Source organism: Papio anubis, chromosome 13 (genome assembly GCF_008728515.1).
Source record: "Papio anubis isolate 15944 chromosome 13, Panubis1.0, whole genome shotgun sequence".
NCBI lineage: Eukaryota > Metazoa > Chordata > Mammalia > Primates > Cercopithecidae > Papio > Papio anubis.
In genome coordinates this window covers 62682792-62707559 of record NC_044988.1, presented here as the reverse complement: position 1 = coordinate 62707559, position 24768 = coordinate 62682792, and the positions used below count along the sequence as shown (strand labels likewise).

General features: G+C 51.8%; 3 protein-coding genes across 18 annotated transcripts; 1 reads left to right on the top strand and 2 right to left on the bottom strand.

The window, feature by feature from the left end:
* Window positions 1–693: 693 nt before the first annotated feature.
* Window positions 694–2282, top strand: CCL27 (C-C motif chemokine ligand 27). Its single transcript, XM_021927433.1, has 3 exons — window positions 694–1631; window positions 1780–1912; window positions 2099–2282. The coding sequence occupies exons 1-3, from the start codon at window positions 1562–1564 to the stop codon at window positions 2232–2234; spliced, it is 339 nt and encodes a 112-aa protein (XP_021783125.1). The 5' UTR covers window positions 694–1561; the 3' UTR covers window positions 2235–2282.
* A 1-nt stretch (window position 2283) lies between these two features.
* Window positions 2284–12702, bottom strand: IL11RA (interleukin 11 receptor subunit alpha). 10 transcript variants are annotated; one of them, XM_021927422.2, is made up of 13 exons: window positions 11953–12533; window positions 8885–8984; window positions 8537–8597; window positions 7291–7460; window positions 7012–7164; window positions 6864–6915; window positions 6612–6778; window positions 5499–5662; window positions 4264–4405; window positions 3771–3890; window positions 3564–3660; window positions 3228–3310; window positions 2284–2689 (listed from the first exon to the last, which is right to left on the bottom strand). In XM_021927422.2, exons 1-13 carry the CDS (start codon window positions 12097–12099, stop codon window positions 2673–2675), a joined length of 1473 nt encoding a protein of 490 aa, XP_021783114.1. In that variant the 5' UTR covers window positions 12100–12533; the 3' UTR covers window positions 2284–2672. The 10 variants fall into 10 exon arrangements, with proteins under 10 accessions (XP_021783114.1, XP_021783116.1, XP_021783117.1 ...); XM_021927424.2 differs by having other exon boundaries at window positions 5487–5662; window positions 6864–6896; window positions 7050–7164; XM_021927425.2 differs by having other exon boundaries at window positions 6864–6896; window positions 7050–7164.
* On the bottom strand, window positions 12653–24610 carry GALT (galactose-1-phosphate uridylyltransferase). 7 transcript variants are annotated; one of them, XM_021927420.2, is made up of 12 exons: window positions 24532–24610; window positions 17402–17510; window positions 16933–17102; window positions 16624–16699; window positions 16486–16534; window positions 16229–16358; window positions 16019–16075; window positions 15734–15856; window positions 15294–15426; window positions 15109–15192; window positions 14629–14783; window positions 12653–12764 (listed from the first exon to the last, which is right to left on the bottom strand). In XM_021927420.2, exons 1-12 carry the CDS (start codon window positions 24544–24546, stop codon window positions 12717–12719), a joined length of 1149 nt encoding a protein of 382 aa, XP_021783112.2. In that variant the 5' UTR covers window positions 24547–24610; the 3' UTR covers window positions 12653–12716. The 7 variants fall into 7 exon arrangements, with proteins under 7 accessions (XP_021783112.2, XP_009186860.2, XP_009186862.1 ...); XM_009188596.4 differs by lacking the exon at window positions 12653–12764 and adding an exon at window positions 13592–13811; XM_021927416.2 differs by lacking the exon at window positions 12653–12764 and having other exon boundaries at window positions 13818–14783.
* Between the last annotated feature and the right edge of the window lie 158 nt (window positions 24611–24768).

Sequence of the window (24768 nt, the reverse complement as noted above, 5' to 3'; positions counted from 1 at the left end):
CAGGAAAGACCACAAAGTATGTATCGCACAGCCAACTGATGGAGAAGGTCTTTGATAAGACCGAGGAACCTGGGAGATTTCCTTGGGATTTCCTCAGTGGCTACACCCAAGCCTTGGAGCGCAAGAGAAAGGCCTAAGCCCTATCCCAAGAGAAAGCCTACTCCATAGAGAGTGGCTGACCCTACAACAGATGACTGCAACAAGATAAGGGCTGGATTACTGCTTTATGACTTAGTTTATGTTTCAAATATAGAGCAGGACTTGCAGATTGAGATCCCTGGACCAGGAGTGGGAAATACTTCAAGGAGCCAGGGGCACTGAACTTGGCAGCATACCCCCACCCTAGGCAGTTCCCAGCTTCCTGGAAAGGACTGGATAAAGATGAATAGGAGCTTTGCATTGAGGGAGGGGGTAAAGAACAGCTGGGTATGGGATTAGGAGAGAAGTGGCTATAGCTGGAGGGTGGGATGCAGGGGGGGTATAGGAATTGGACATGAGGGTGTGACTGAACCTGGGTAGGGAGGGGGGATGTTCCTCCAGGCCCAGGAAAGGGCTGGAATTTGAGTAGAACAAAGATGTAATTGAGTACTTGAGTCTGATGTCTTCAACAAGTCAGGGACTGGATCTGGAGACCCCAGGCCCCTGCTGGCAAGAGGTTGGCATTCCTGGAACAGGACTAGACAAAAACAGGAAGGTAAGATTCATTGGGCCTTTTACCTGTTTTGACAACAGTAACCTAGCACCAAAGAGCTTTTATCTTCCCTCCTCATCTACCCCACCTTTCCTCCTTGTCTCATCATCCTGGGGAAAGCTGCCACACCTCAGCATCTCCAAAGCACCCTCAATATTACCAAAAAGGGCCTTCCCCCAGCTTCTCTGAATGTGGCTGGCCTCAGCCAAGACCCATCCTCAGCCAGAAGAGCCTGCTCTAGGAACGCATTCCCATCAGTTTCTCCTGATAAGACAGTCAGGTCAGGCCAGGAAGTGGGGAGAAGATGAAGGCAAGCTGGTGCTCGCCTGCCCGCTGCTCCCACCCCACCCAGAACTCCCCTATCAGAATCTGTGTGTGCTAGTGTGAATTTGCTTGTGATTGGATGACTGTGAAAACACAACTGGGTGGGATTGGGACTTTGAGTATAACTGGGGCTATATAATTTTGTCTATGGTTGTCTGATCACGAGTATGACTTTGTGAGGTTGATCGAGTGATTGAGGAGTGACTTCGAATGTGTGGCTATGCATATTTGAGTGTGAATGTCTATCATTAGAGGTTGCTGTGGATGCTTGACTGCCCTTACTCACTGTTCTATCAGTCCCTACATCACACACTAATCCTTCCCTCAGCTTCACTGCCCAGAGCTTAGGAACACATGGGAAATGGCTGTCCTAGATGAGGAAGGAATCTGTGGCAACAGACCAAGAATTAGGGCCCAGGAATGTCACAGGATACACAATACATCTCCAACCACCTCTGACTCACCTAGTGCCCCAGGTAAAAGGCACCCAGATAAAAGGTAGGGGAGGAGGAGAGAGAGAGAAGGAAGAGTCTAGGCTGAGCAAACATGAAGGGGCCCTCAACCTTCTGCAGTCTCCTGCTCCTGTCATTGCTCCTGAGCCCAGACCCTACAGCAGGTGAGTACTTGGGGGTATAGAAAGCTGGGGGTCTGGGTGAATGGGATGAAGTTGAAAAGAACCAGGAAATCCAACCTAACCTCCAGCTGTCTGGCAGAGAGGTTCTTGGTCAGGATCCCTCTGAACACATGGCCCTGTTGCCCTCTAGCATTCCTACTGCCACCCAGCACTGCCTGCTGTACTCAGCTCTACCGAAAACCACTCTCATACAAGCTACTGAGGAAGGTCATCCGGGTGGAACTGCAGGAGGCTGATGGGGACTGTCATCTCCAGGCTTTCGTGTGAGCTCCCACCCCTGACACCCCTGACTCTGACCTCAGTCCCAACCCCTAATGCTGATCCCAACCCCAGCCCTAACTGCTAATTCTGATGCAAACTCAGGTTTTCATCTGGTCCTTGCTCCTAACCCCTGGACCCTAATCTCATCCCCAAGCTATGGCCATAGCTTTGTACCTTTCTCTACCCAGGCTTCACCTGGCTCAACGCAGCATCTGCATCCACCCCCAGAACCCCAGCCTGTCACAGTGGTTTGAGCACCAAGAGAGAAAGCTCCACGGGACTCTGCCCAACCTGAATTTTGGGATGCTAAGGAAAATGGGCTGAAGCCCCCAATAGCCAAATAATAAAGCAGCATTGGACAATAATCTCTAAGTACAATCTCCAAGAACTTCCTTATTCTCTTTATTCACACCTGCACAACCCCTGCAAGGGGAAAGGCCAAGAGCCAAGGACCCACACACACTCCCCAGGCACCTACATACATGCATGCAGAGAATATATGTTCCCTGCCTCACAGACACATGGTCACACATGGACACAGATGTACACATTACACACATTCCTCGAGCAGAACTCCAACTCTGGGGTGAAATCAGAGGTACAGGAACCTTTCAGCTGGCAAATTTGAAATACAGGGTCTCACAGAAATGGGCTCCACACAGAACTTCCAGCTGAGACCCAACCATAGGGATCTACTGTCCATCCATCCACACCAGCAAGACAGAATTATAGGTGGACTCTGCCGAAGCCCTCCTGGGTCCTCTATAGGTTTGGAGCTCCTAAAAGAAGCAGGAGGCAAATCAGGACAGACAGTAGGACTGGATCTTGGCCCAGACACCCTGAGAATGAAGGAGGTGACTCAGTTCTAAGCTTAACACTCTGAAGATGAGTAGAGGAGCCCAGCTCTGAGGGAGCCTCTTCAACACGCTGAAGATAAGGGAGTGGACCTAGCTGTGGGCCCAGGCACATTAGGAATGAGGGAGGGGACCCAGCACTGATCCAAGACACCTGGAAAAAAAAGGATGAATATCCAGCTCTGAGTCTAATACCCTGGAGGAGTATTAATACTAATACCCTGGAGGGGAGTCCATCTGGGGTCCTTCCTCGGTACCCTGAGAAAAGGGGAAGTGACCCACTTCTTAGCCCAGGGACTCAAGAATGAAAGGCCTAGCCCTCAGCCTAGACATCATTAAAATGAGGAGACCCAACTTGGATTCCCAGCATTTTAAAAATGACTAGGGCAGCCAGCTTTTAATCTGGACACTCAAAATAGGGGCACACATATCCAAGTACAAATCTCCTGGATGTCCTACTCACCTGGACGCCTGTCCACTGGAATCATTGGGGCCAAGAACCCAGGCTTTGGGGATCCATCCTTCCCGCCCCGTCTCATCCTCAGCCTGGGGCATAGAAAGGTAGCTGTCTCTCCAACAATGTGGGGTATCTCAGTCTCCTCCAAAGGGTTTATTAGTAAAGGGTCAGGAGAGGAATCAGTTAAAATCAAGTGGGGCATGGGGGATGGAGGTGTGGGGAGGTAGTTCCAGAATCAGACAGGTTCAGTGGGCAGTCATGAAGGGTGGAGATGAATGTGGTCTATGGACATCAGAGCATTTGTGAGGATCAGAGGCTGAGGGACCGATGGCAGTCACTTACCAGAGCCCCAGTGCCAGGGCTCCAGCCATCAGTCCCAGGAAAGAAAGGATTCCCAAAGACGCCAGCACAGCTACCTGCTCCACAGAGTCCCTGTGATCTAAGAGGGAGGGCCACATGTTACTGAGAGCAAGGCTGACCAAGCTTGGTGTCCCCTTTTCTCTGGGGTTTTCACTCCTTTACAACTCTTGCCCATCTGCCCAAGCTCACCAAGTAGCCGAGGGTGTGGTTGGAGGGAGGGGCTTGGAGGAGCAGGGCTGTCCACCTGAGGCTCCACCTCTGGCTGCATGTGTAGCTGGCCCCAAGCTGGTACCTCCTTTGGTACGGTCCCTAAAGGAAGGCAAGACACAATAAGTGTCCATACGCTGGTGGGGATGGGGGTCACGTCCTGCGCTCAAGGCCAAGGCCTAGATTGGAAGTCAACCCTTCTAGGAGGAGGAGCCTGATAGGGCATGGCCAGTTCCTAGGGAGCATCGCAAGCTCCAAGCTTGTAGAAGTGGAGCCTGTAACTGCAGGGGTGGAGGCCAAGGGGAAGGACTTAAGCTAAGACAGGGCTGTAGGCAAACAAGAATGAAGTCTGGGACAGTAACTGCGGTGCCTGCATGGGCAGGGCATATGTCACCTGGCTGTCTTTTGGAATTGGTTCAGCTGATAGATGCTTTGGGGTGGGACCTCTGCCCTTTTCTTTGGCTTTGTTTCTCACCAGTGCTCGGAGTTCCCCAGGCCTCCGGGCTCCAGGTGCTCCAGGTGCCAGCATCCAGAAAGTCCCGGGCACTGACTCGTACGGCATGGGGCAGCCCAGCCACAGCATCTGTGATCATCTCCTCCAGTCCAGCTGGCTCCACCTAGGGGTAAACATGACTCATTGTTACCCAGCTTGTAAGTGCAGGGCCTTCCCAGCCACCGTCTGCAAAGAGCACCCCTTGCTCCCAGTCTCATCCTAAAGCCTAGTAGAGCTGTCCAGGTCTCATGTTGGGTGTCTGGTAGGGCTGAGTCTACACCTAGTGTTTGTAAGACAGCAGTAGTGATTACTTAGAGAGGCTGTGGCATCAGGCAGCCTGGGTTCAAATCTTTGGTGAACCACATATTGAATGACCCTTTGGGCCTCTCTGTGACTCAGTTTCTTCATTTGTAAAATAGAGGTGAATATACCTAAACAAAACAATGTATGCAAAAAGTGTAGCCAGGAACCCCACAGGAAGGCAGCACTAAGTAAATATTAGTTATTATCTGATGCTGCTGCTCCCCAGTCCTGATACCAGCCAACCTTTAACATCTCCTGAGATTCTAATTCACTGCTATCCTCAGCTGGGGATATGAGTGTTTGTAGGAGACGTGCCTCTAGGTAAGGCACTCCTTTTCCTAAGAGTTATTTTTAGGCTGGGCACCATGTCTCACACCTGTAATCCCAGCACTTTGGGAGGCCGAGGTGGGCAGATCATGAGGTCATGAGTTCGAGACCAGCCTGGCCAATATGGTGAAACCCCGTCTCTACTAAAAATACAAAAATTAGCCAGGCATGGTGGCAGGCACCTGTAGTCCCAGTTACTCAGGAGGCTGAGGCAGGAGAATTGCTTAAACCCAGGAAGCGGAGGTTGCAGTGAGCCGAGATCATGCCACTGCACTCCAGCCTGGGTGACAGAGCGAGACTCCTTCTCAAAAAAAAAAAAAAAAAAAAAAAAAAGAGTGATTTTTTTTTTTTAAAGCCATTGCTATCTTCCCACAGATGGGCTTCACATCTTAGTTATAGCCCCACAGGACAGACACTCCATCTGTCAGTCACCACTGCAACCCAGCACCCAGTACAAAGCCTGGCCCACAGGGAAGTGTTGGGTCTTCAGTGACCTGCCAGCGCTGGGAAGCTACACAGAACACCCAGGATCATGAAATCAGAGATAGGACCCACAGCCGCGGGTTGGGACGCACTCCAGGCCTCACCGTGGACCAGGCTGGATGCTGTGCCGGACGGTACTGCAAACGGAACTTGAGCAGGAAGTGGGGCTGGCGCGGCCAGGAGGCAGGGTATGTCCAGCTGGCTCGCAGGCGTCGGGGGAAACCTGGTACCGACTCTACCCGCAGGCCCTGGGGTGGGTCAGGGCGCACTAAGGGCGTCAAGACACAAAGTCAGGGTAGGCTATGGGTCCCTGTCACTTCCCTACCACTTTCCAAAGTGTGTGTTTAAAGGAGCCTTAGCCAGACACTCCTGAGAGGGGAGGGGAAATCTTAAACCTGATCATTCATTAGACTCAGACCGGTCATCTGTATTATGAAATGGGCTGAGGCTGGGTGTGGTGGCTCATGCCTGTAATCCCAGCACTTTCGAAGGCCAAGGTGAGAGGTTTACTTGATGCCAGGAGTTTGAGACCAGTGTGGGCAACATAGCAAAACCCTGTCTCCACAAAAAATTTTAAAAATTAGCCAGACATGGTGGCACATGCCTGTAATCCCAGCTACTTGGGAGGTTGAGGTAAGGGGATAGCTTGAGCCCAGGAGTTGGAGGCTGCAGTGAGCCAAGATCACGCCACTGAACTTCATCCAGGCTGGGCACAAAGTAAGACCCTATATCAACAAACAAAGGAAGAAAAAGAAAAAAAGAAACCACCTGAGATCTGTGGGTGGGCTTTTGAAATGCTTGTTGAGTGAATAAAAGAGCAATTCTTATTTTCATCCAAGGAAGATGAATTGGCCCAAATTCCAGCTAGAGTTTTAGTGTCCCACTCCCATGCACAGGTCAAGGAAGGAGGGGCTAGCAAGGCAGGACATGACATATGGCTGCATTCAGTACAGGGCCCAGAGCAGGGCCTGCTCTGCGGCTAGGCAGCCAGTCAGGCAGTGTGGGTAGCAGTAGCGGCCTCTAGAGTGTGTGCTGAAATAACCATGCCTCCTGGGCTCTGATCCCTTTGCCTTCTCAGGCTCCACAGGGCCTTCTGTGTGTGAAATGGCGTCTATGTTGGGAGGAAACTGTTTGGGATCTCTGGGAGTGGAGAGATCTGAGTCCATTTGGGGTCTCTGTGATGGGGGTCTGGGGGAGGTCTAGGGGTGGGTACTCACAGATGCTCTGCAAGCTCACATCCAGCAGGCGTGTGCTGGCGCCCAGTGGGTTCACCTCAGTCACATTAATCCGGTACTGGCTCCAGAACTCAGCCCCGTGGACAACACAGCGGGCAGCACCTAAGGGATCCTGTGGGCATGGCCAGGGCCCTGTGGATGGACTCCTCCTAGAAGGGAGGACATGGTCTTGGGCTCTGAAAATGCCTACTGTGGGACCCAGCTGGAGCCCCCACATGCTCCCTCATGTCCTACCTCTGGCTATCAGCTCCTAGAACTGTCTTCTTCCTGGTGGGGAGGGGGCCGTCTGAAGTCATGAAGGAAAAGAGGGCCTTTTGCCCTCTCTGAGGCTTTCCTCAGAAACTACCTCCCTGCTTCCCACACCCATGTTGTGCCAGCATACCCAAATGTGTAGGCATCCACACCCGATCACGCACACACCTGTAGGAGGTGAGGTAGCGGGTGGGTAAACCGCTGATCTGGCTGGGACTCCAAGTGCAAGAGAAGTTCTCATAGTCAGCTGCTTGGCAGGAGACAACAGGGCGGGCTGGAGGGTCTAGAGGCAGAGGGTACACCTGGAGACTGAGCAGTCCTCAGGTCCTCCTGGTCCCAGAGGGCTTATTCAGGTCCCATACTCCCTCAGGATCCTCTTGTGTCATCACTGCCACCCTCCCCAACTCACAGCCCAGCTGCAGGGTCACTGTGCCCCCAAGTGCACCATCCAGCGTCTGGCAGATGTAGGTGCCCTCATCAGTGCTGTCTGCCTGGGTCAGGACCAGTTCATGCCCTAGCCCAGAGTCAGGTCCCTGGAGCAGCCTTGGCTCCCCGTCCCGAAACCAGGACACTGGGTCCCTGGAAGTAAGATGAGGTGACAATGGACAAAGACAAGATGTCAAGCATAAGTCAGACCATGCCACAGCTCTCCATTGGCTTCTAACTGCATTTGCAATAGAACCCAAATTCCTTTTACTGGCTTTCAAAGCCCCTTGTGAGCCAGCCCTTGCCTTCCTTTCCTTCTTCAGCTCCTCTCTGTCTCCCCCTCACCCACTGAAAACTCCAGCTACATTGGTCTTCTTTCTATTCCTTGCGAGTATTGAGCTCATTCCCACCTCAGGGCATTTTGCACTAGCTGTTCCCTCTGTCAGGAGCACTTATACCTTAATGTGTGCACGGCTGCCTCCTTCCTGACCTTCAGAAATCAGCTTCAACATCACCTCCTCAGAGAGACGTTTCCTAACTACCAATTAAAAAGTAACCACAGGCCAGGCGCAGTGGCTCACGCCTGTAATCCAGCACTTTGCAAGGCTGAGGCGGGTGGATTACTTTAAATCAGGATTTCGAAGCCTGACCAACATGGTGAAATCCCGTGTCTACTAAAAATACAAAAAAATTAGCAGGACCTGGTGGTGCGTGCCTGCAATCCCAGCTACTTGGGAGGCTGAGGCAGGAGAATCACTTGAATCCAGGAGGCAGAGGTTGCAGTGAGCCCAGATTGCACCACTGCACTCCAGCCTGGGCAACAGAGTGAGACTGTCTCAAAAAAATAAATAAATAAATAAGGTAACCACTCAGTTGTCCTCTTCAACATCCCTCTCTTTGGCTTTTCTGCCCTGCAGGTATTACTATCTGGCAAGATTCTCCTTTGCTTATTGTCTTCCCCACTAAGATGTAAGCTCCGTGAAGGCAGGCACCTTGCCTGGCATTAGCACTGCTGTATCCCAGAGCCTAGAATAGACCTGGCACTTGGCAGGTGCTCAAAACATACCAGCTGAATTTTCTGTTGAATAAGGATGGTTAGAGGGTTAGGACAGATAAGAGAGGTGAGGATTACGGACAGAGCAGGCAAGGATGGGAGGAGTGGGACATGAGGACTAGGCAAAGTCAAGAAGGGGTCATGAGTGTCAGACCAACAGGCAGGGGGCACTTACCCAGCAGTCACTCCAGGACAACACAGCTTCACGGACCTGCCGGGCTGCCCATACTGGACCCCTGTGGAGGGCACTTCTGAGGTGAGGCTCTTCCTTTACCCCCCTCCCCACTTTGTGAGAATGGCAGATAAGAAGCAGACTGTTAAAACCTGGGTGGTGGGGGGCTCACTGGATCAAAGCATCATGTTATAATCTGGAGACAGAGGTCAGAGAACAGGGTAGAGAGGGGACCTAGGTTGGATGACAGGGGCAGCGGTGGTGTCACAAGTTAGGCATGGGAAGGGGCCACAGTGAGGGTGGCAAGTCACAAGTCAGAGTTGGGGGGTTGTAGAGCAGGGTTCTTCTCACCTGGGGGGCCCCAGGCCTGGGGGCAGGAGGAGGAGGCAGACACCAGGGCTGTAGCCACGGCCACCAGGACCCTGCTCAGCCCTGAGCAGCCGCTGCTCATCTGTGGGGAGAGGTAGAGTCAGAAATCCCCGACCCCTGAGAAGGGAGGCTAAAGCCTGGCTCTTCCTCTCCAAAACTGAGCCTTCCTAGAGAAAAACTGATGGATCAAGTGGGGTAAGGCTGTTAGAAATCACTGGGGGAACTGATCTGAGGTCCCCTTTCCCACCGTATACCCAGTGCTTTGCATGTGCGCACACACACACACACACGGACACACACACCCCCTCACACCCTCCATCTCAGTCCTGGGCTTAGGGCCCAGAACAAAAGCCGGAGGCAACAGACTGTGCCAGCAACTCCCCCTCCACCGCCCTTGGCGCCCACCCCTGGCACCAAGCACTGGCACCAGCTCAGCCACTCCCATTAACCCCTCCAGTCCAGCTGTTGGGAATTCTGGTATTTACCCCCACCTGGTCCAGGGCTTATCACCACCGCTGATTAACCCGGGCAGACCTTATCACCCTGGGGGAAGGCTGTCATCATGGATCTGAGCCCATCTGGCACTCCCACCCTGAGGCCTACCCCTGCTCTGGCTGCCAGGCTTCTCGCCTGAACCTGGCTCCTTGCTCTGGCTACTTGGGCCACTCAGCTGGGCCTGGCTCTGACACTTCGTTGGTCTCCAGTCTGTGAAGCTGGATGGGGCTAGGGTGCAGGCTGGGGCTGTGTAGTTAAGCAGATCCAGATGCCCTGGCTGCTGCCAGAGGCTGGGGGTGGGTGAGGAGCCAGCAGATGGAGATGGAGACAGGGTGGCGGGGAGGGGAGGGGAGGGAAGGGGATGGGAGGCTGAGAGGAACTGGGAGCCTGCAGGAACAGCCATGGGGGCCACAGCACCAAGAGATACTCAGAGATCAGGACTAGGAGGTGATGGGGCAGTGTGGGAAGTGTTGGAAAGACTGGATTGGGGTCGGCAGAAACTCAAAAAGCTAACAGTGTGTCTATATTGCAGGTGGGGGATGCTAGGAGAGAGAGATTCTGGACGAGGGGGAGCAGAAGGAGGAAGGCAGTGGTGAAGTGGATGGAGAAGGAAGGGGCAGACAGGGAAAAGGTTCTGGGTACAAGACCAGAAGAGGAAGAGCACGGACCCTTCAGGAGTAGTAGAGCAGAGCAGGGCCTCCATGTGTCTGTGTGTCTGTCTGAGTGTGTCCAGTTGGCTCACCCCTGGCCACCCAGCCACACTTACCCTGCTTAGCCCCACCCTACCTCGGTGATCCCAGCGGCAGAGTGTCCATGGCCTCCAGGACTTCCTCTCACCAGCTACAGCCCCCGTCTCCTACTCCACTCAGTTCTGGGACCCCAAAGCCATCCCCTCCTTCCCCTTCCCTGCCCCGCCCCCTCTAAGCCCTGGAGCTCCGCCGCCCCTAGCCAGGCCCCCTCCCCGCTTCTGCCTCCTCCCTCCTTCCCTCCCACCCAAGGCCCTGTGAAGGGAAGAGGCCTCCCCCAAGTCTGGAAAGGAAGCCACAGACACAGCCAAGGCCAGCAAGAGGGAAAGGAGGGTGGCTAATACTTATGTCCCTGTCAGTGAGAGATGCCCTGTGTTTTCACACAGCCAGACATAGTCACATTCACACATGGACTCATGACGCACAGTTAACAAAAGGGCATGCCTTTGAACACACGTGGACACAATCAAATGAAAAATCAGATACAAACTCCTCCTCTTTTCACTCCTCACCAAATGTTTCCTTAGGGCACAGCTGGCTGTGCTTCCAGGGGAAAGGAGGCCCCAAGTTGGGGGATATAAGGAGAGGCCAAAGAGTGCAGTTCCCCCTCCCCTGGAAGTTCCAGCCATTTCTCACCTCCCCCTCCACTCTTTGGGCCCCAGCACCAGGAAATGCCTTTGGTCCCTTGGTGCCAGATACACAAGACCCACAGTTACCCTCAGACGTACACACTCTCACATGCGGTCACTCACAGTCACACAGGCACAGCCACACAGCCTCAGACTCAGATACACTTACACATATTCATAAACTCACGCAGTCACACACATACACAGCCCCTACCAGGGCTCACAGCACCACCTAAAAGCAACTCCTCATCATGGTCTAAGCCCCCTCTCTCAGGGAGCTCTTAGCAGTGGCAGACCTGCATCTCATCACTGTTACAGGCCCCCAACTAGCCAAAGAGATCAAGATCAGCAGGGAAGGCAGGCATAGGGGCACAGGGAGAAACAAAGAGACAGGAGAGGCAAAACTGGAAATGCACCCACACAGAGACCAGGGGAACAAAGCTATGAAGAAACACGCAGAGATATCTCTAGTAAGACAGCAACAGGGAGAGAAAAAGGCATGTAAGGGAAACTGAGTCAAGCAGGGAAACAGAAAGTAAGGAGCAGTAGACCTGATGCTGGGGATTCTTGAGCAGAGGAAGAAGGAGGGGAAGCCACGTGTGTTGTGGGTGTGTCCGTCCATGCTGGACACTTAAGAGAAAGGTCAGTCCCATGGGCTCTTGAAGTAGGTCCCCCAATACATGAATACAGCTGTACTCCCACACGGTTTAAGTTAGGACCCAGCACACACACATAGTCACAAACCTCACTTTTGCTCTGCTACTGCTGAAGTCACACATTGGCACACACAAAGCCAGCCACCCACTCTCATGCTGTCAGACATGGTCTCAAACCCCACAGAGACCTTCCCAAAACACATTCCCTAATGTGATCACAGTCCCTCTCACACAAACACACAACCCAGTCCCACCAAAAATGTGCATTGACAGATACACACATAATCCCACACTTGCACAGCCACATGCAGCCCCAGCTCCATGCACACTGACACACGCAGTCACATTAGCTGACAGCTGCACCAAGTGACACTCAGAATCGCACACAATGATACTGTCACACAGACACAGACTCACAGGCACACACACACTGACAGTCGTCAGTCACTCTCGGCCTTTCAGATCATACATCACCCTGCCCCGCCCACTCGTGACAGGACTTTGGCGTCTACACCAGGCCTCACCTTCCGCGGCCGCTGCCGCCAGCGCCCTCTGCCCTCGCCCTCTGCCCCGGCCTCTACTCCCTCCCGCCCTGGGCCCCCGCAGTGGGGGCGGCTCCGCCCAGACGCCAATGGAAGGAGAGGAGTGAAATAGGGGGGCTCCTGGCCCATTGGAGACTCCAACTGCCAATCACCTCCACCCCCACCTCCGCCGGACACTTCCTGTCCCGTCCCGGACTGAAGAGGCTGCCGGGGACAGAGTCTGGAGCTGGATTCCTGGGTCTCCGCCTGAAGGCCTACCCACCCTGGAACAGCAGGACTGGAAACAAGAGCCACTGGCCAGGTGATTGGAGAAGCTGAAGGTGCCCCTGACTCCAGATAAGGAAGAAGGAGGGCTGTGTAGGGCAGTGGTTCTCAAAGTTTGCTGGATATTGTGGTTTGAAAACTGCAAAACCCCACCCCATACCAATTAAATCATAATCTCTGGAGGTTGGACCTAGACATCAGTATTGTTTAAAACTTCCCAGATGATTCCAAAATGCAGCCAAATCAGAGATGTAAGGTGTGTCGGGTATATGTATACCTCAAGAAACCAGCCACCCACCCAGGGCTCTCATCTACTCCCCAGTCACGGGAAGCTCGAGGGAAATGTGTGCATACTGTGTCTATCAGATCTTCCAGACCGGAGCAACACGCCCAAGTTCCAGGTACTTCCCCTTCAGGATCTCAGGGAAGAAAGATCCTGGTCTGGAAGGCAGGCAGCCAAGGTTCTCCTGGGCAGGATTCAGTCACTGTCCAGCCTTAGTGTGATTTCCCCACCCACAGGCTTGGTTCCCCTGGGAAAAGAATGAAGGCAAAAACCATTCTGGCCATCCCTGCATCATTCACAGTCCCTGTCTTCACCTTAAAATTTGGAGGACCCCAGGTGGCATCAGGTCTGCTGTGTTGCATAGACTGTTGTTCCCACAGCATTGCCAGGGAAACAGGTCCAGAGGGGACAGAATAGACCCCAGGTCACTCTGAGAGCCATACCTTCCTTCCAGGCCCTGGGGTTCCTAACTCTAGCAGTCCCTTCCCTGTCAGAGCTGTTTCTGTTTGTGCAATGATTGGGGCACAAGGGCAGCAGAAGTATATGGTGCCCGCACATGTGAGAGTCTGGAGGAGCCAAGGACACAAAGCCACGTACACGCTCCCTACATGCTCTCTACCCGCCCCTTTAGCCCCTGTGGGCTGGAGCAGAGCCAAGCTGCAGCCACTCACAAAGCCAGGGTTCTGGCCAGCAGCCCAGGATCTGGCCACTGACCACTGGGATCAGGATCTAGCTCATCCGCTCCCTGTCAAACCCCCAGGCCCAGGCTTGGAGCTGACACCCTAGGTGTGGTGGCAAAGGGGGCTCTGGCCTTCCCAAAGCCTCAGCCACAACCAAGACACAAGATTTTAAAACAGTTTCCTAAACTGGGATACTGTCATTACACCAAGAGTAAGAGAATCTATAGGCTAGATGTAATACTGAATATTAATTTTGTTCAGAAATTTGGGTGGAATTTTTGCATCAAGATTTTACACATTTGTAAACAAAGAAAAGTTGTAGCCGGAGCTATGCCTTTAGCTTTTAACCCTGTATCTCTGAAGGTTCACACTCCTCTGATACTAGAGTACGTGATTAAAGTTTGAGATGCACAGTTTTATTAATGCTATATCTGCCCAAATTCCAGGCCAGGATTCAAGGCCCTTTCTGCTTAATTCAGCAAGACTGTTGAAAAAAAAAAAAAAAAGGACTCAAGGCCCTGTGGTCGGCATGGTCAGGCGATGGTTGCTGTCTCCCTGTCCTTCTGCCCCAGGCTGTAATGAACATCAGGAAGTGCCCTTAGTCTCTCCGCAGCCTGGAAAAGGGACAGGGAGCAATTAAGGAGGATAAGGGCTGGGCTGCCAAGAATGGTGGTATGGACTTCTTTTCTTCTTTTTCTTTTTCTTTTTTTTTGAGACAAGGTCTCGCTCTGTTACCCAGGCTGGAATGCCATCATGCCATGATCATAGCTCACTGCAGCCTCAAACTCCTGGGCCCAAGTGATCCTATCTCAGCCTCCCAAGTATCTGGGACCACAGGTATATGCCACCACACCTGGCTAACTTTTTAAATTTTTTTTTGTAGAGACAAGGTCTTCCTATGTTTCCCAGGCTAGTCTTGAACTTCTGGGCTCAAGCAATCCTCCCATCTTGACCTCCCAAAGTGCTGGGATTAAGGCGTGAGCCACCACACCTGGCCAATGGTATGGAGTTCTGGGTGCTCAGAAGATACTTTGCTGGATATTGTGGTTTGAAATATGAATATGAAATATGAATGCCACAGGCCCACTGGGGGTGGGCCTGTGGAATTGTGAGGCTGGTGATAAGGACTGCTGGAGCCTCGAGGGGATGAAAAAGTTGAGCAGCTCCTGAGTCCCAAGGAATGCCCAGGTTGTTATGGGAACTATCAGGGTCATGACTGTTGGGATCCCTGGAGGAAGCAGGAGAGAAAGGAGATCTGAGGACCATACTCTCCTTCCAGGCCCTAGGGCTCCTAACTTTGGCAGTGCCTTCCCTGCCAGAGCTGTTTTCTGCCTTGTGCAATGATTGGAGCACAAGGGCAACAGAAGTATCAGGTGCCTGCACATACTGCATGTGAGAGTCTGGAGAAGCCAGACTGCTCTGAGTCCTGACCTGCTCAGGGGTGAGGTCCCTCTGAGCCTGAGCAAGCATTTCGTAGCCAACCATGAATTTCCGGACAGTGGCAGAGCGCAGGAGCGGAGGGTAGTAATGAGCGTGCAGCTGCCAGTGGTCCCAGTTGGCCCCGGCCTCGGATCCTGTGGGAGCCCCTGACAGAAAGAAGAGAGATAATGGGGAGAGAGAGCCCTTTTTCAGTTATCCAGCTTAGCCCCTACCCCCAAACCCAGCCAGGTGTCTGAAAACTACATCTCCCAGGATCCCTGCCTGAGAAGAGCTGGCAGGAGATTAGAAAGCATATTGGAGACATATTTTCACCAAGTTTGCTGCTCCACCCTCAGTCCCAGCATCTCTGCTCTTGCCACACCCCCCAGCAACTGTTTCAAGGCTTGCTCCTTTGGGGTTGCAATTCACTGGGTTGGGCCCCAGGCCCAGAAATAGTGTTGGGGCTAGATACAGGTACTTGAAAAGCCTCACCATGCCAGCCCATGGAGTAGGGAAAGGACGTCTCAAAGAGGTTGTCGTACTTGGTCAAGAGCTTCTTCATGATGGAGGCTAGATCTGGAATCAGAGCCTGACTCAGCCTGGGGTCCAGATGCTGACCCTACTGGGAGCAACCCCCATCCAGTGCCTAGCCCCAGGATCCTACTTGGGAGACTGACCATCACGCTCAGCAGGGGTCAGCTCAGGTAGCCGCTGCACATGCCGACGGGGCAGCAGCAGTGTCTGGTAGGGCCATGTTGCCCAGAAGGGGACCAGTACTAACCAGTGCTCACTGGTTAGGACCAGACGTTCCTAGGCAGGCAGAATGGATAGGAAGTCATCAAGATGACATAAGAGCTGGGGTGGGGTCAGCAAATAGGCAGGGGAAGCAGAAGAAAAGTATGTGCCCAGAATCTGATGCCTTCTCACCACCTCCACCACTAACCACCCGAGTCTAAATCACCATCATCTTTCATTTAGATTACTGGATTATTGCTAAGGCCTCCTAGCAAGTCTCTCTCTCTACTAGTTCCCCTCTAGCTTTCTCCTTTACACACCCCTCTCGTGGGGTAAGAAAGTTAGGGACTCCTTGGGAACACAGGGCTTGGCTCTCTCCCACCTTCCTGAGTAGCTCCTGGCGGCTATACTCCATTAGCAGGGGCTCTCCATGCTGACTCTTATAGGTCTGCTGAGATCGCTCCTCACGCTGGGCAATATCTGGCAGGAAACTGCTGGCCCACACCTGTCAAGGGGCAAAAGCAGAGAAGAACAGACAGGTCCTTTACTTCCAAGCCTCCACATCATTGGCATATTTCCTTTGTCCCATCCATTAATCCAGTTCCTGTGTCCACAGTGCTGGCTCAGACTCAGCCAAGAAACCCACTGGAGCCCCTGACACCCTTACCTGGCAGTGGGGATGGGGGTTGGAACAGCCCATCATGGCACCTTTGTTTTCAAAGATCTGTCAGATAGGGATAGGGAGCTTTGTTACCCAAAAGACACCAAGTCAGCTCCCTCCTGACCACATCCTGTGGAAACAGAAATGTTACTCCCCAGAACCAAAGCTTCATCACCCCCTCCCTGCCCATCCAGGGGAAGGGGCGACCTCACAAACCTGCACCCAAGGGTACTGGGCACCCAGCTCCTCTGTGACTGAGGCCCATGCGTCAACAACAGCCCGGATCTCAGGGACCGACATGAGTGGCAGCGTTACATCCGACCAGGGGTGGAAGCACATGACCTTACTGGGTGGTGGGGAGGGGGGTAAAGATAACTGAGAGGTAGGGCTTGGCTCTGCTATGGGCAGGGCCCAGCCCCAATGCTAAGTCTCCAACCCTGGTTTGAAAGTTGTAAGGGGAAATCCATAGTTACCAGACTCCTCGAGCAGCCTTTGCTTGGAAAAGGGGATGATCACTGGGTCCTGAGGTAAAGGAGTATGACTCTCTGCAGCAGAAGTCCCTCAAGAGGTCTAGCCACCCTCCTCCCCAACAGCAGCTGGAGCCAGGTTACCTGGACTGGGGGCATCAGGCTGCAGAGCTGGGAAGTCGTTGTCAAACAGGAAGGTGCTATTGTAGTGGGGATTCACCTACTGACAAGGATGGGCTAGAAGCACTCACTGCCCCATACCACCAGTTACCTGGTGGGCTTCAAAGACTGGACAGGCTACAAGTGAGTAGGCAAGGCCCACTCTAGGGGACCAAAAAGCTTGGTGGGATATGACCCAGAAGGAGGTTCACTACCCCTGTGGGTGGAGGACAGCTCTAAGAGGGAATTACTCCCTGTGGCCCAGCCTGCAGATGCAGGGCTCTACAGGCTTACCTCTCCATTGGCTCGGGTGGCCCCGGGACACAGAGGGTTGAGGGGGTCATGGCGGGGCACTGTCTTCAGAAGCTGGGGCTCCACTTGACCCTGCCAGGGCCGCTTCATGCGGTGAGCTGACACCAGCACCCACTCATCCTGCAGCGGGTTGTAGCGTATATGCTGATGGTCTAGGGGCAGACAGTTAAGATCAGTCCTCAGAGCTCTCTAGCTCCCTTTCTCCTGGGTCTCACCCACCAGCAGGCCCAAGCTCGGAAGCGTCCTCTCCGCCCCGTCCCGCTCAGGAGCTAGAGGCCCAGGATTGGACCTTCCCAACGCCAATTGGCCTGCAGCTCGTACAGAGGCGACTGTATGCCTTGTCGGTCTGGCTCGGGATGAGCGTTCCAACCTTAGGTGGGGGCGAGAGCTTCCTAAAGAAGGGGAGGGCTAGGCTCCGCGCCCCAGGGAGTCCCTGCCGCGGTGCAGTTACCGCTTGCCCGGAAGGTTGCTGCTGCGGCGTCCGCCTCTGACGCCTGCTGGCGCTGCTCAGGATCGGTTCCGCTGCGCGACATGAGGCCACCGGGGATCCGCTGGAAAATCTACAGGGCAGTGCCTCACCCTTCACTTTCTCCGTCTACACCGCCCCTCCCCGCGCCGCCACCGATGATTGGCCAGCCGCCAGCACGTGACTGACGGCTGCCCTGCCACCTGGGGGCGGGGTTCAGAACAGCTATGAACCCTGGGGGCCGACATTGATGATCCCACTCCACCCAGAGCTGGAGCCACTGCACTGGAAGAACCTCTGTGAAAGCTGCCTACTGCAGAATCCTTGGGCTCCAGGATGCCTACAAGACTTGCTTGCTGCAATCATTCATTTGATCTTTCATTCAGCAAATATTTACCGAGCATCTACCATGTGCTAGACACCTAGGCTGTGTGAAGCATTGGGCTGCGCAAGTCAGGCATGGCCTCTGCCCTGGATCAACAGTGCCTCAGTCACCTGCTCAGTGGCTGTAGTGGAGGAGAGGCAAACTTGGTGGGGCTGTGTGGAGTACTATATCCATATCCTATCCCTAAAAGCAAAAACAGATTTCGGAAAAAGGGCTGAGTAACCATATTGCCTTTCTTTCTCTCACTCTTGCTCTGCTTCTTCCTCTCTCTCTCTCTCTCTCCTACACACACCAAGACAGCACAAGAAGTGGGAGGGGTAAAAGAGCTATAAAAAATCTACAAATGGCCGAGCTCGGTGGCTCACGCCTGTAATCCTAACACTTTGGGAGACCAAGGCGGGCGGATCACGAGGTCAAGAGATTGAGACCATCCTGGCCAACATGGTGAAATCCCGTCTCTAGTAAAAAAAAGAAAAAAAAAAAAGCTGGGCGTGGTGGCGCACACCTGTAGTCCCAGCTACTCAGGAGGCTGAGGCAGAAGAATCACTTGAACCCGGGAGGCAGAGGTTGCAGTGAGCCGAGATCGCGCCACTGAACTCCAGCCTGGCAACAGAGCGAGACCTCGTCTAAAAAAAAAAAAAAAAAAAAAAATCTGAAAATGTGGGGAGTACAGGACTATCAGAAGCTCCAGCCATCATCTAGGTGGGGCCTAGTGTTTCCTTTACACATCCCCTTCCCTTTTCTAAATTTTCCTTGGATCGGACCAATTGGCTAACACTAGGATAAAATTCAAATGAATTCCTCCCCTGGTACTTTTTTTTTTTTTTCTTTGAGACAGAGTCTCACTTTGCCACCCAGGCTGGAGTGCAGTGGTGTGATCTTGGCTCACTGCAGCCTCCACCTCCTGGGTTCAAGCAATTCTCCTGCCTCAGTCTCCCGAGTAGCTGGGATTACAGGTTCATGCCACCACACCCAGCTAATTTTTGTATTTTTAGTAGAGATGGGGTTTCACATGTTGGCCAGGCTGGTCTTGAACTCCTGACTTCAAGTGATCCTCCCGCCTCAGCCTTCCAAATGGCTGGCCCCCTGGTACTTTTAAAGAGCCATCTAAATATTGTCTAAACCTCTTCCCCATTTCACAGTGGGGACCAGAGGACTCAAGGTCACCCAGAGAATTCGTGGCCAAGCTGAGATTTGAATGCGAGTTTCCAAGACTCTTCCCAGTGCTGTGAGATGCCTCTGAGACTTCAGTGGAATGTAGGACAGAAACCCAGTGACTTAGAAGTTGAGCCATAGCAGGGACGTCCCTTCCCCCAGTCCAGGCCAAAGCAAGCTAGGTGTTTTGCAATTGAGCTGCAAAAACTAGGTCATGGGTCATTTACTTGATCTCTGCCCTAAGGTCCTCAGACTGTAGGAGACAGGGAGCTGGGGACTGAGAAACGGGGATTTTACCTGTCCCACTGGCTGTTCATATTACCCAAAGAGGTGAGACAGGAACAGGAGATTTGCTTTTCTGTTCTCTCAGTTATATTTGAGTGACTAGAGTTTGTAGATAGCTCCACTTTCCCAAGAACACTAGTGCTTCAGTGCCACACCCTGAATCATGCTAACTAAATCCTGATCCCCATCAGGAACATCTTTCAGGAGCATCTCCATAACTCTCCTCTGACTCCCCAAGGTCATTTTTTGGAGGAAGAGGAGAATGACTAAGATGGGGCCTACCCAGCTCCCTCCCTCCCAGATCCCAGAGGTGTTGTTACAGTAAAGGGATCCCAATCCAGACCCCAAGAGAGGATTCTTGGATCTCATGCAAGAAAGAATTCAAGGTGGGTCCATAGTGTGAAGTCAAAGCAAGTTTATTAGGAAAGTGAAGGAATAAAAAAATGGCTACTCCATAGACAGAGCACCTCTGAGGGCTGCTGGTTGACCATTTCTATAATTTTTATGTGGTTTTTTTTTTCTTTTTTTCTTTCTTTTTTTTTTTTGGAGACGGAGTTTCACTCTGTTGCCCAGGCTGGAATGCAGTGGCTTAATCTTGGCTCACCGCAACCTCTGCCTCCCAGGTTCAAGTGATCCTCCTGCCTCAGCCTCCTGAGTAGCTGGGATTACAGGCACCCACCATCATACTCAGCTAATTTTTGTATTTTTTAGAGACAGGATTTCCCCATGTTGGCCAGGCTGGTCTTGAACACCTGACCTCAGGTAATCTGCCCATCTTGGCCTTCCCAGAGTGCTGGGATTACAGGTGTAAGCCACTACACCTGGAAAAGCTTTCTGAAAGACCAGATAGGGGAGCTGTAGGCCCAGATGATCCCAGAAAGCTGTTCCTGGAATGGGGAGCAGAGACCAAATTTGGGGGCTAATCCCTGCTGCTCAGGGTTCTTAGTGAGTTGTCCAGTCAGAAATGCCACAGAAGCCAGAACCAATACAAAAGTATGTTCCCTCAATCCTTCATTCTCCTCTAGATAATCCCTTCTTTATCCTTAATTTCTCTCCCAAGTTTCTTTTTTTTTTTTTTTTTTTTTTTTTAGATGGAGTCTCACTCTGTCGCCCAGGCTAGAGTACAGTAGTGCAATCTAGGCTCACCGCCTCCTGGATTCAAGTGATTCTCCTGCCTCAGCCTCCCCAGTAGCTGGGATTACAGGCATGCACCACCACACCCGGCTAACTTTTGTATTTGTAGAAGAGACAGGGTTTCATCATGTTGGCCAGGCTGGTCTCAAACTCCTGACCTCAGGTGATCTGCCTGCCTCTGCCTCCCAAAGAACTGGGATTACAGGCATGAGCCACCATGCCCAGCCTGCTAAGTTTCTTAAAAGCATAGGCCATCTTCCTGGCCTCTACTCTTAGCTGCATGGTATATTGTAACGCATCTTTTGCCCTATATTTGTCAGGGTAAGTAATCTTAGTTGCTGTAACAAACACTCCCAAAACTCAATGGCTTAGCACTACAGTCAATTCTGGGGATAACAGGGAGGCCTGTTCCAAGCAGGATTTAGGGATCCAGGTGCCATCCATCTAGTAGCTATGCCATTTCCTAGGGTCTCAGAATACTCCACTAGAGATCCTCTATAACTACAGTAGTAGATGAGGGAAGAAAGAAAATGTAAAGAACATCAAGCTGGGCATGGTAGTATGTGCCTGTAGTCCCCCAGCTACTTGGGAAGCCAAGGTAGGAGATCACTTGAGCCCAAGAGTTTGATACCAGTCTGGGAGTGACATAGCACAATCCCGTCTCTTAAAAAGAGAGAGAGAGGAAAAAAAAAAAAAAAAAAAAAACAGAATTTCAGAGGAGACTTTAGGAGCCAGCCCTGGAAATGTCATACATCATTTCTATTTCTATCCATATTTCATTGGCCAGAATGCAATCACATGACCCAGAGTAGACTGTGGAATCTAATCTAGCGGTCCAAGAGCAAAAGGAAATGGATTTGTGAATGTATAGCATTGTCTCTGCCACATACCCCTACTGAGAAGTCTAATTATCATTTCCCATCATATTATTCAATCTCTCAATTATACTTCACTGTGTTAACCCTTCATTCCATTACTTTCTTTTTTTTTTCAGACGGAGTTTTGCTCTCGTTGCCCAGGCTGGAGTGCAATGGCATGATCTCAGCTCACTGCAACCTCCGCCTCCCAGGTTCAAGCGATTCTCTGGCCTTAGCCTCCCAAGTAGCTGGGATTACAGGTATGCGCCACCACGCCTGGCTAATTTTGTGTTTTTAGTACAGATGGGGTTTCTCCATGTTGGTCAGGCTGGTTTTGAACTGCCAACCTCAGGTGATCCGGCCACCTCAGCCTCCCAAAGGGCTGGGATTACAGGCGTGAGCCACCGCGCTTGGCCCATTCCATCACTCTTGAGAAAGTAAAGAAACTTTTTATCTGAGAAATGCCAGCCCCTTTTAATTATCAGGCCCAGAGGCATTAAAATGTGACAGCATGGGCCTGGCACAGTGGCTCACGCCTGTAATCCCAGCAATTTGGGAGGTTGAGGTGGGCGAATCACGAGGTCAGGAGTTCAAGACCAGCCTGGCCAACCTGGTGAAACCCTGTCTCTACTAAAAATACAAAAAAATTAGCTGGATGTGGTGGTGGGCGCCTGTAGTTCCAGTTACTCGGGAGGCTGAGGCAGGAGAATTGCTTGAACCAGGAGGCGGAGGTTGCAGTGAGCTGAGATTGTGCCACTGCACTCCAGCCTGGGCAACAGTGGAGACTCCGTCTCAAAAAAAAAAAAAAAAAAAAAAAAAAAATTAGGTTAAAATAAAGTGACCGGGCACAGTGGCTCATACCTGTAATCCCACACTTTGGGAAGCCAAGGAGGGTGGGTCACCTGAGGTCAGGAGTTAGAGACCAGCCTCAACATGGCAAAAACCTGTCTCCACTAAAAATACAAAAATTAGCCACGCATGGTGACGCACACCTGTGGTCCCAGCTACTCGGGAGGCTGAAGGAGGAGGATAGCTTGAACCTGGGAGGCGGGGGTTGCAGTGAGCCAAGATCGCACCACTGCACTCCAGCCTAGGCAACAGAGTAAGAATCTATCTCCAAGAAAATAAAAAATAAAAATAAAAACCACTTATAAAATAAAAATAAAAAATGCTTGTATCAACACTCCCCAAGGCAACTTGGAAGTGTGTCCCGAGCAGTTGCTCTCTACCTTGGCCCAAATAAACTCTCTATATTAATTTTGCCTCAGCTTTTTCTTTTTTTCCTCACTGTTGTTTTTGTTTGTTTGTTTTTCTCTTTTGAGACAGAGTCTCACTCTATTGCCCAGGCAGGAATGCAATGGCACAATCTCCGCTGACTGCAACCTCCACCTCCTGGGTTCAAACGATTCTCCTGCCTCAGCCTCCCGAGTATCTGGGCCAAGTGAGTGGCACGCGCCACCATGCTTGGCTAATTTTTGTATTTTTTAGTAGAGATGGGGTTTCACCATGTTGGTCAAGCTGGTCTCGAACTCCTGACCTCGTGATCCGCCTGCCTCGGCCTCCCAAAGGGCTGGGATTACAGGTGTGAGCCACTGCGCCCGGACTGTTTTGTTTGAGACGGAGTTTCGCTCTTTCACACCCAGGTTGGAATGCAATGGCGCGATCTCGGCTCACCACAACCTCCGCCTCCTGTGTTCAAGTGATTCTCCTGCCTCAGCCTCCCGAGTAGCTGGGATTATCAGCATATGCCACCATATGCCCAGCTAATTTTGTATTTTTAGTAGAGACAGGGTTTCTCCATGTTGGTCAGGCTGGTCTCAAACCCCTGACCTCAGGTGATCCACCTGCCTCGGCCTCCCAAAGTGTTGGGATTACAGGCGTGAGCCACTGTGCCCGGCCCCTTTTTCTTTTTCTTTCTGGAGACAGGGTCTCCCTCTGTTGCCCAGGCTGGAGTATAGTGGCATGATCTTGGCGTATTGCAACCTCCACCTTCTGGGTTCAAGCGATTCTCCTGCTTCAGCCTCCTGAGTAGCTGGGACTACAGGCACCTGCCACCACGCCCAGCTAATTTTTTGTATTTTAGTAGAGACAAGGTTTCACCATGTTGCCCAGGGTAGTTTCGAACTTCTAAGCTCAGGAAATCTGGCTGCCCGCCTTGGCCTCCCAAAGTGCTGGGATTACAGGCATATGCCACTGCGGCCAGCCCTTTTTTTTTTTTTTTTTTTTTTTTGAGGCAGGGTATTGCTCTGTTGGCTCACTGCAACCTCCACTTCCCAGGTTCAAGCGATCCTCGCACTTCAGCCTCCTGAGTAGCTGGGACTACAAGTGTGCGCACCTTCTCCTGACTAATTTTTGTACTTTTTGCAGAGATGGGGTTTCACCATGTTGCCCAGGCTGGTCTGGAATACCTGGACTCAAGTGTTCCGTCTGCCTCAGCCTCCCAAAGCGTTGGGATTACAGGTATGAACCACTTCGCCCAGCCTCAGTTTCCTTCTTTAAGGTCAAAAACGTATGAGGGTACTCTTTTCCAGTTCCTTTGTGTTTTATATATATAACCATCACGTAAAATGCTCACCATGTGGGGCACTAACTGCTTTACAAATATTAACACATCTAATCTCATCAAAATGAAGATATGTACTATGAGGTAGGTACTTTTGTCCATTCCATTTTACCGGTAAGAAAACTAAGTTACAGAGATTTTAAGTAACCTGCCCAAGATCAGACAACTAGTAGGTAGCAGGAGCCAGGCTTTGAACTCAGGCAGTCCAGCTCGAGTTTATTTCTTAATCACTGCACAACGCTGCCTCTTTTCTCTTTTGTTTCTTTTCCTTTTTGCTTTCTTCTTCCTTTGCTTACCCTTTGCTTTTGGTGATCTCCAGGGCTCTGTCTTTAGCCTTATCTTACTCTATTCTCTCTCCCTGTGAGATTTTATCAATTCTTAGAGGTTTTCTGTAGACTCTCCAGTGAGATCCCTAAGCTGGGGAGTGGGACCATTGTTTCTACCCATATCCCTAATGGTCACTACAGAACTTGGCACATACAAGTGCCAACAAAATATCTGAATGAATGACAACTCCCAGCTCTACCTCCAGACTGGAGCTGAGCTTCCAGACCTGGATGCTCAACTGCCCACTAGACATGCAAAGGATGTTAGCCAAATAAGGGGAAAGTGGGGATAGGGTAAAGGGGGAAAGAGTATTCCAGGAAGAAGAGATCAAGCCCTACTAACTTCATTTCCAGAGTTGTTAAGCTCATTTCTTTCTTCCATCTCCACTGACACAGACCTTCCCTCTTACCTGGCCCATGGTCATGGTCTCCCTGACTCATCTTGCTCCCCTCCACTCGGCAGTCCTGTGCCACTCGGTGGCAAAATCTAATCCCCTTCCTCCCCTGCTGATAACCCTCAGCTGGTTTACAAGGCCTTCTCTCACATTTTGTGCTGCATAACAGAGAAGGAATTGTAGGCCCCTGAAGACCCCAAGCTGTCGCTCCTCGGGGGCCTTTGCTCTAGGGGCCGGTCCCTGCGAACTGGC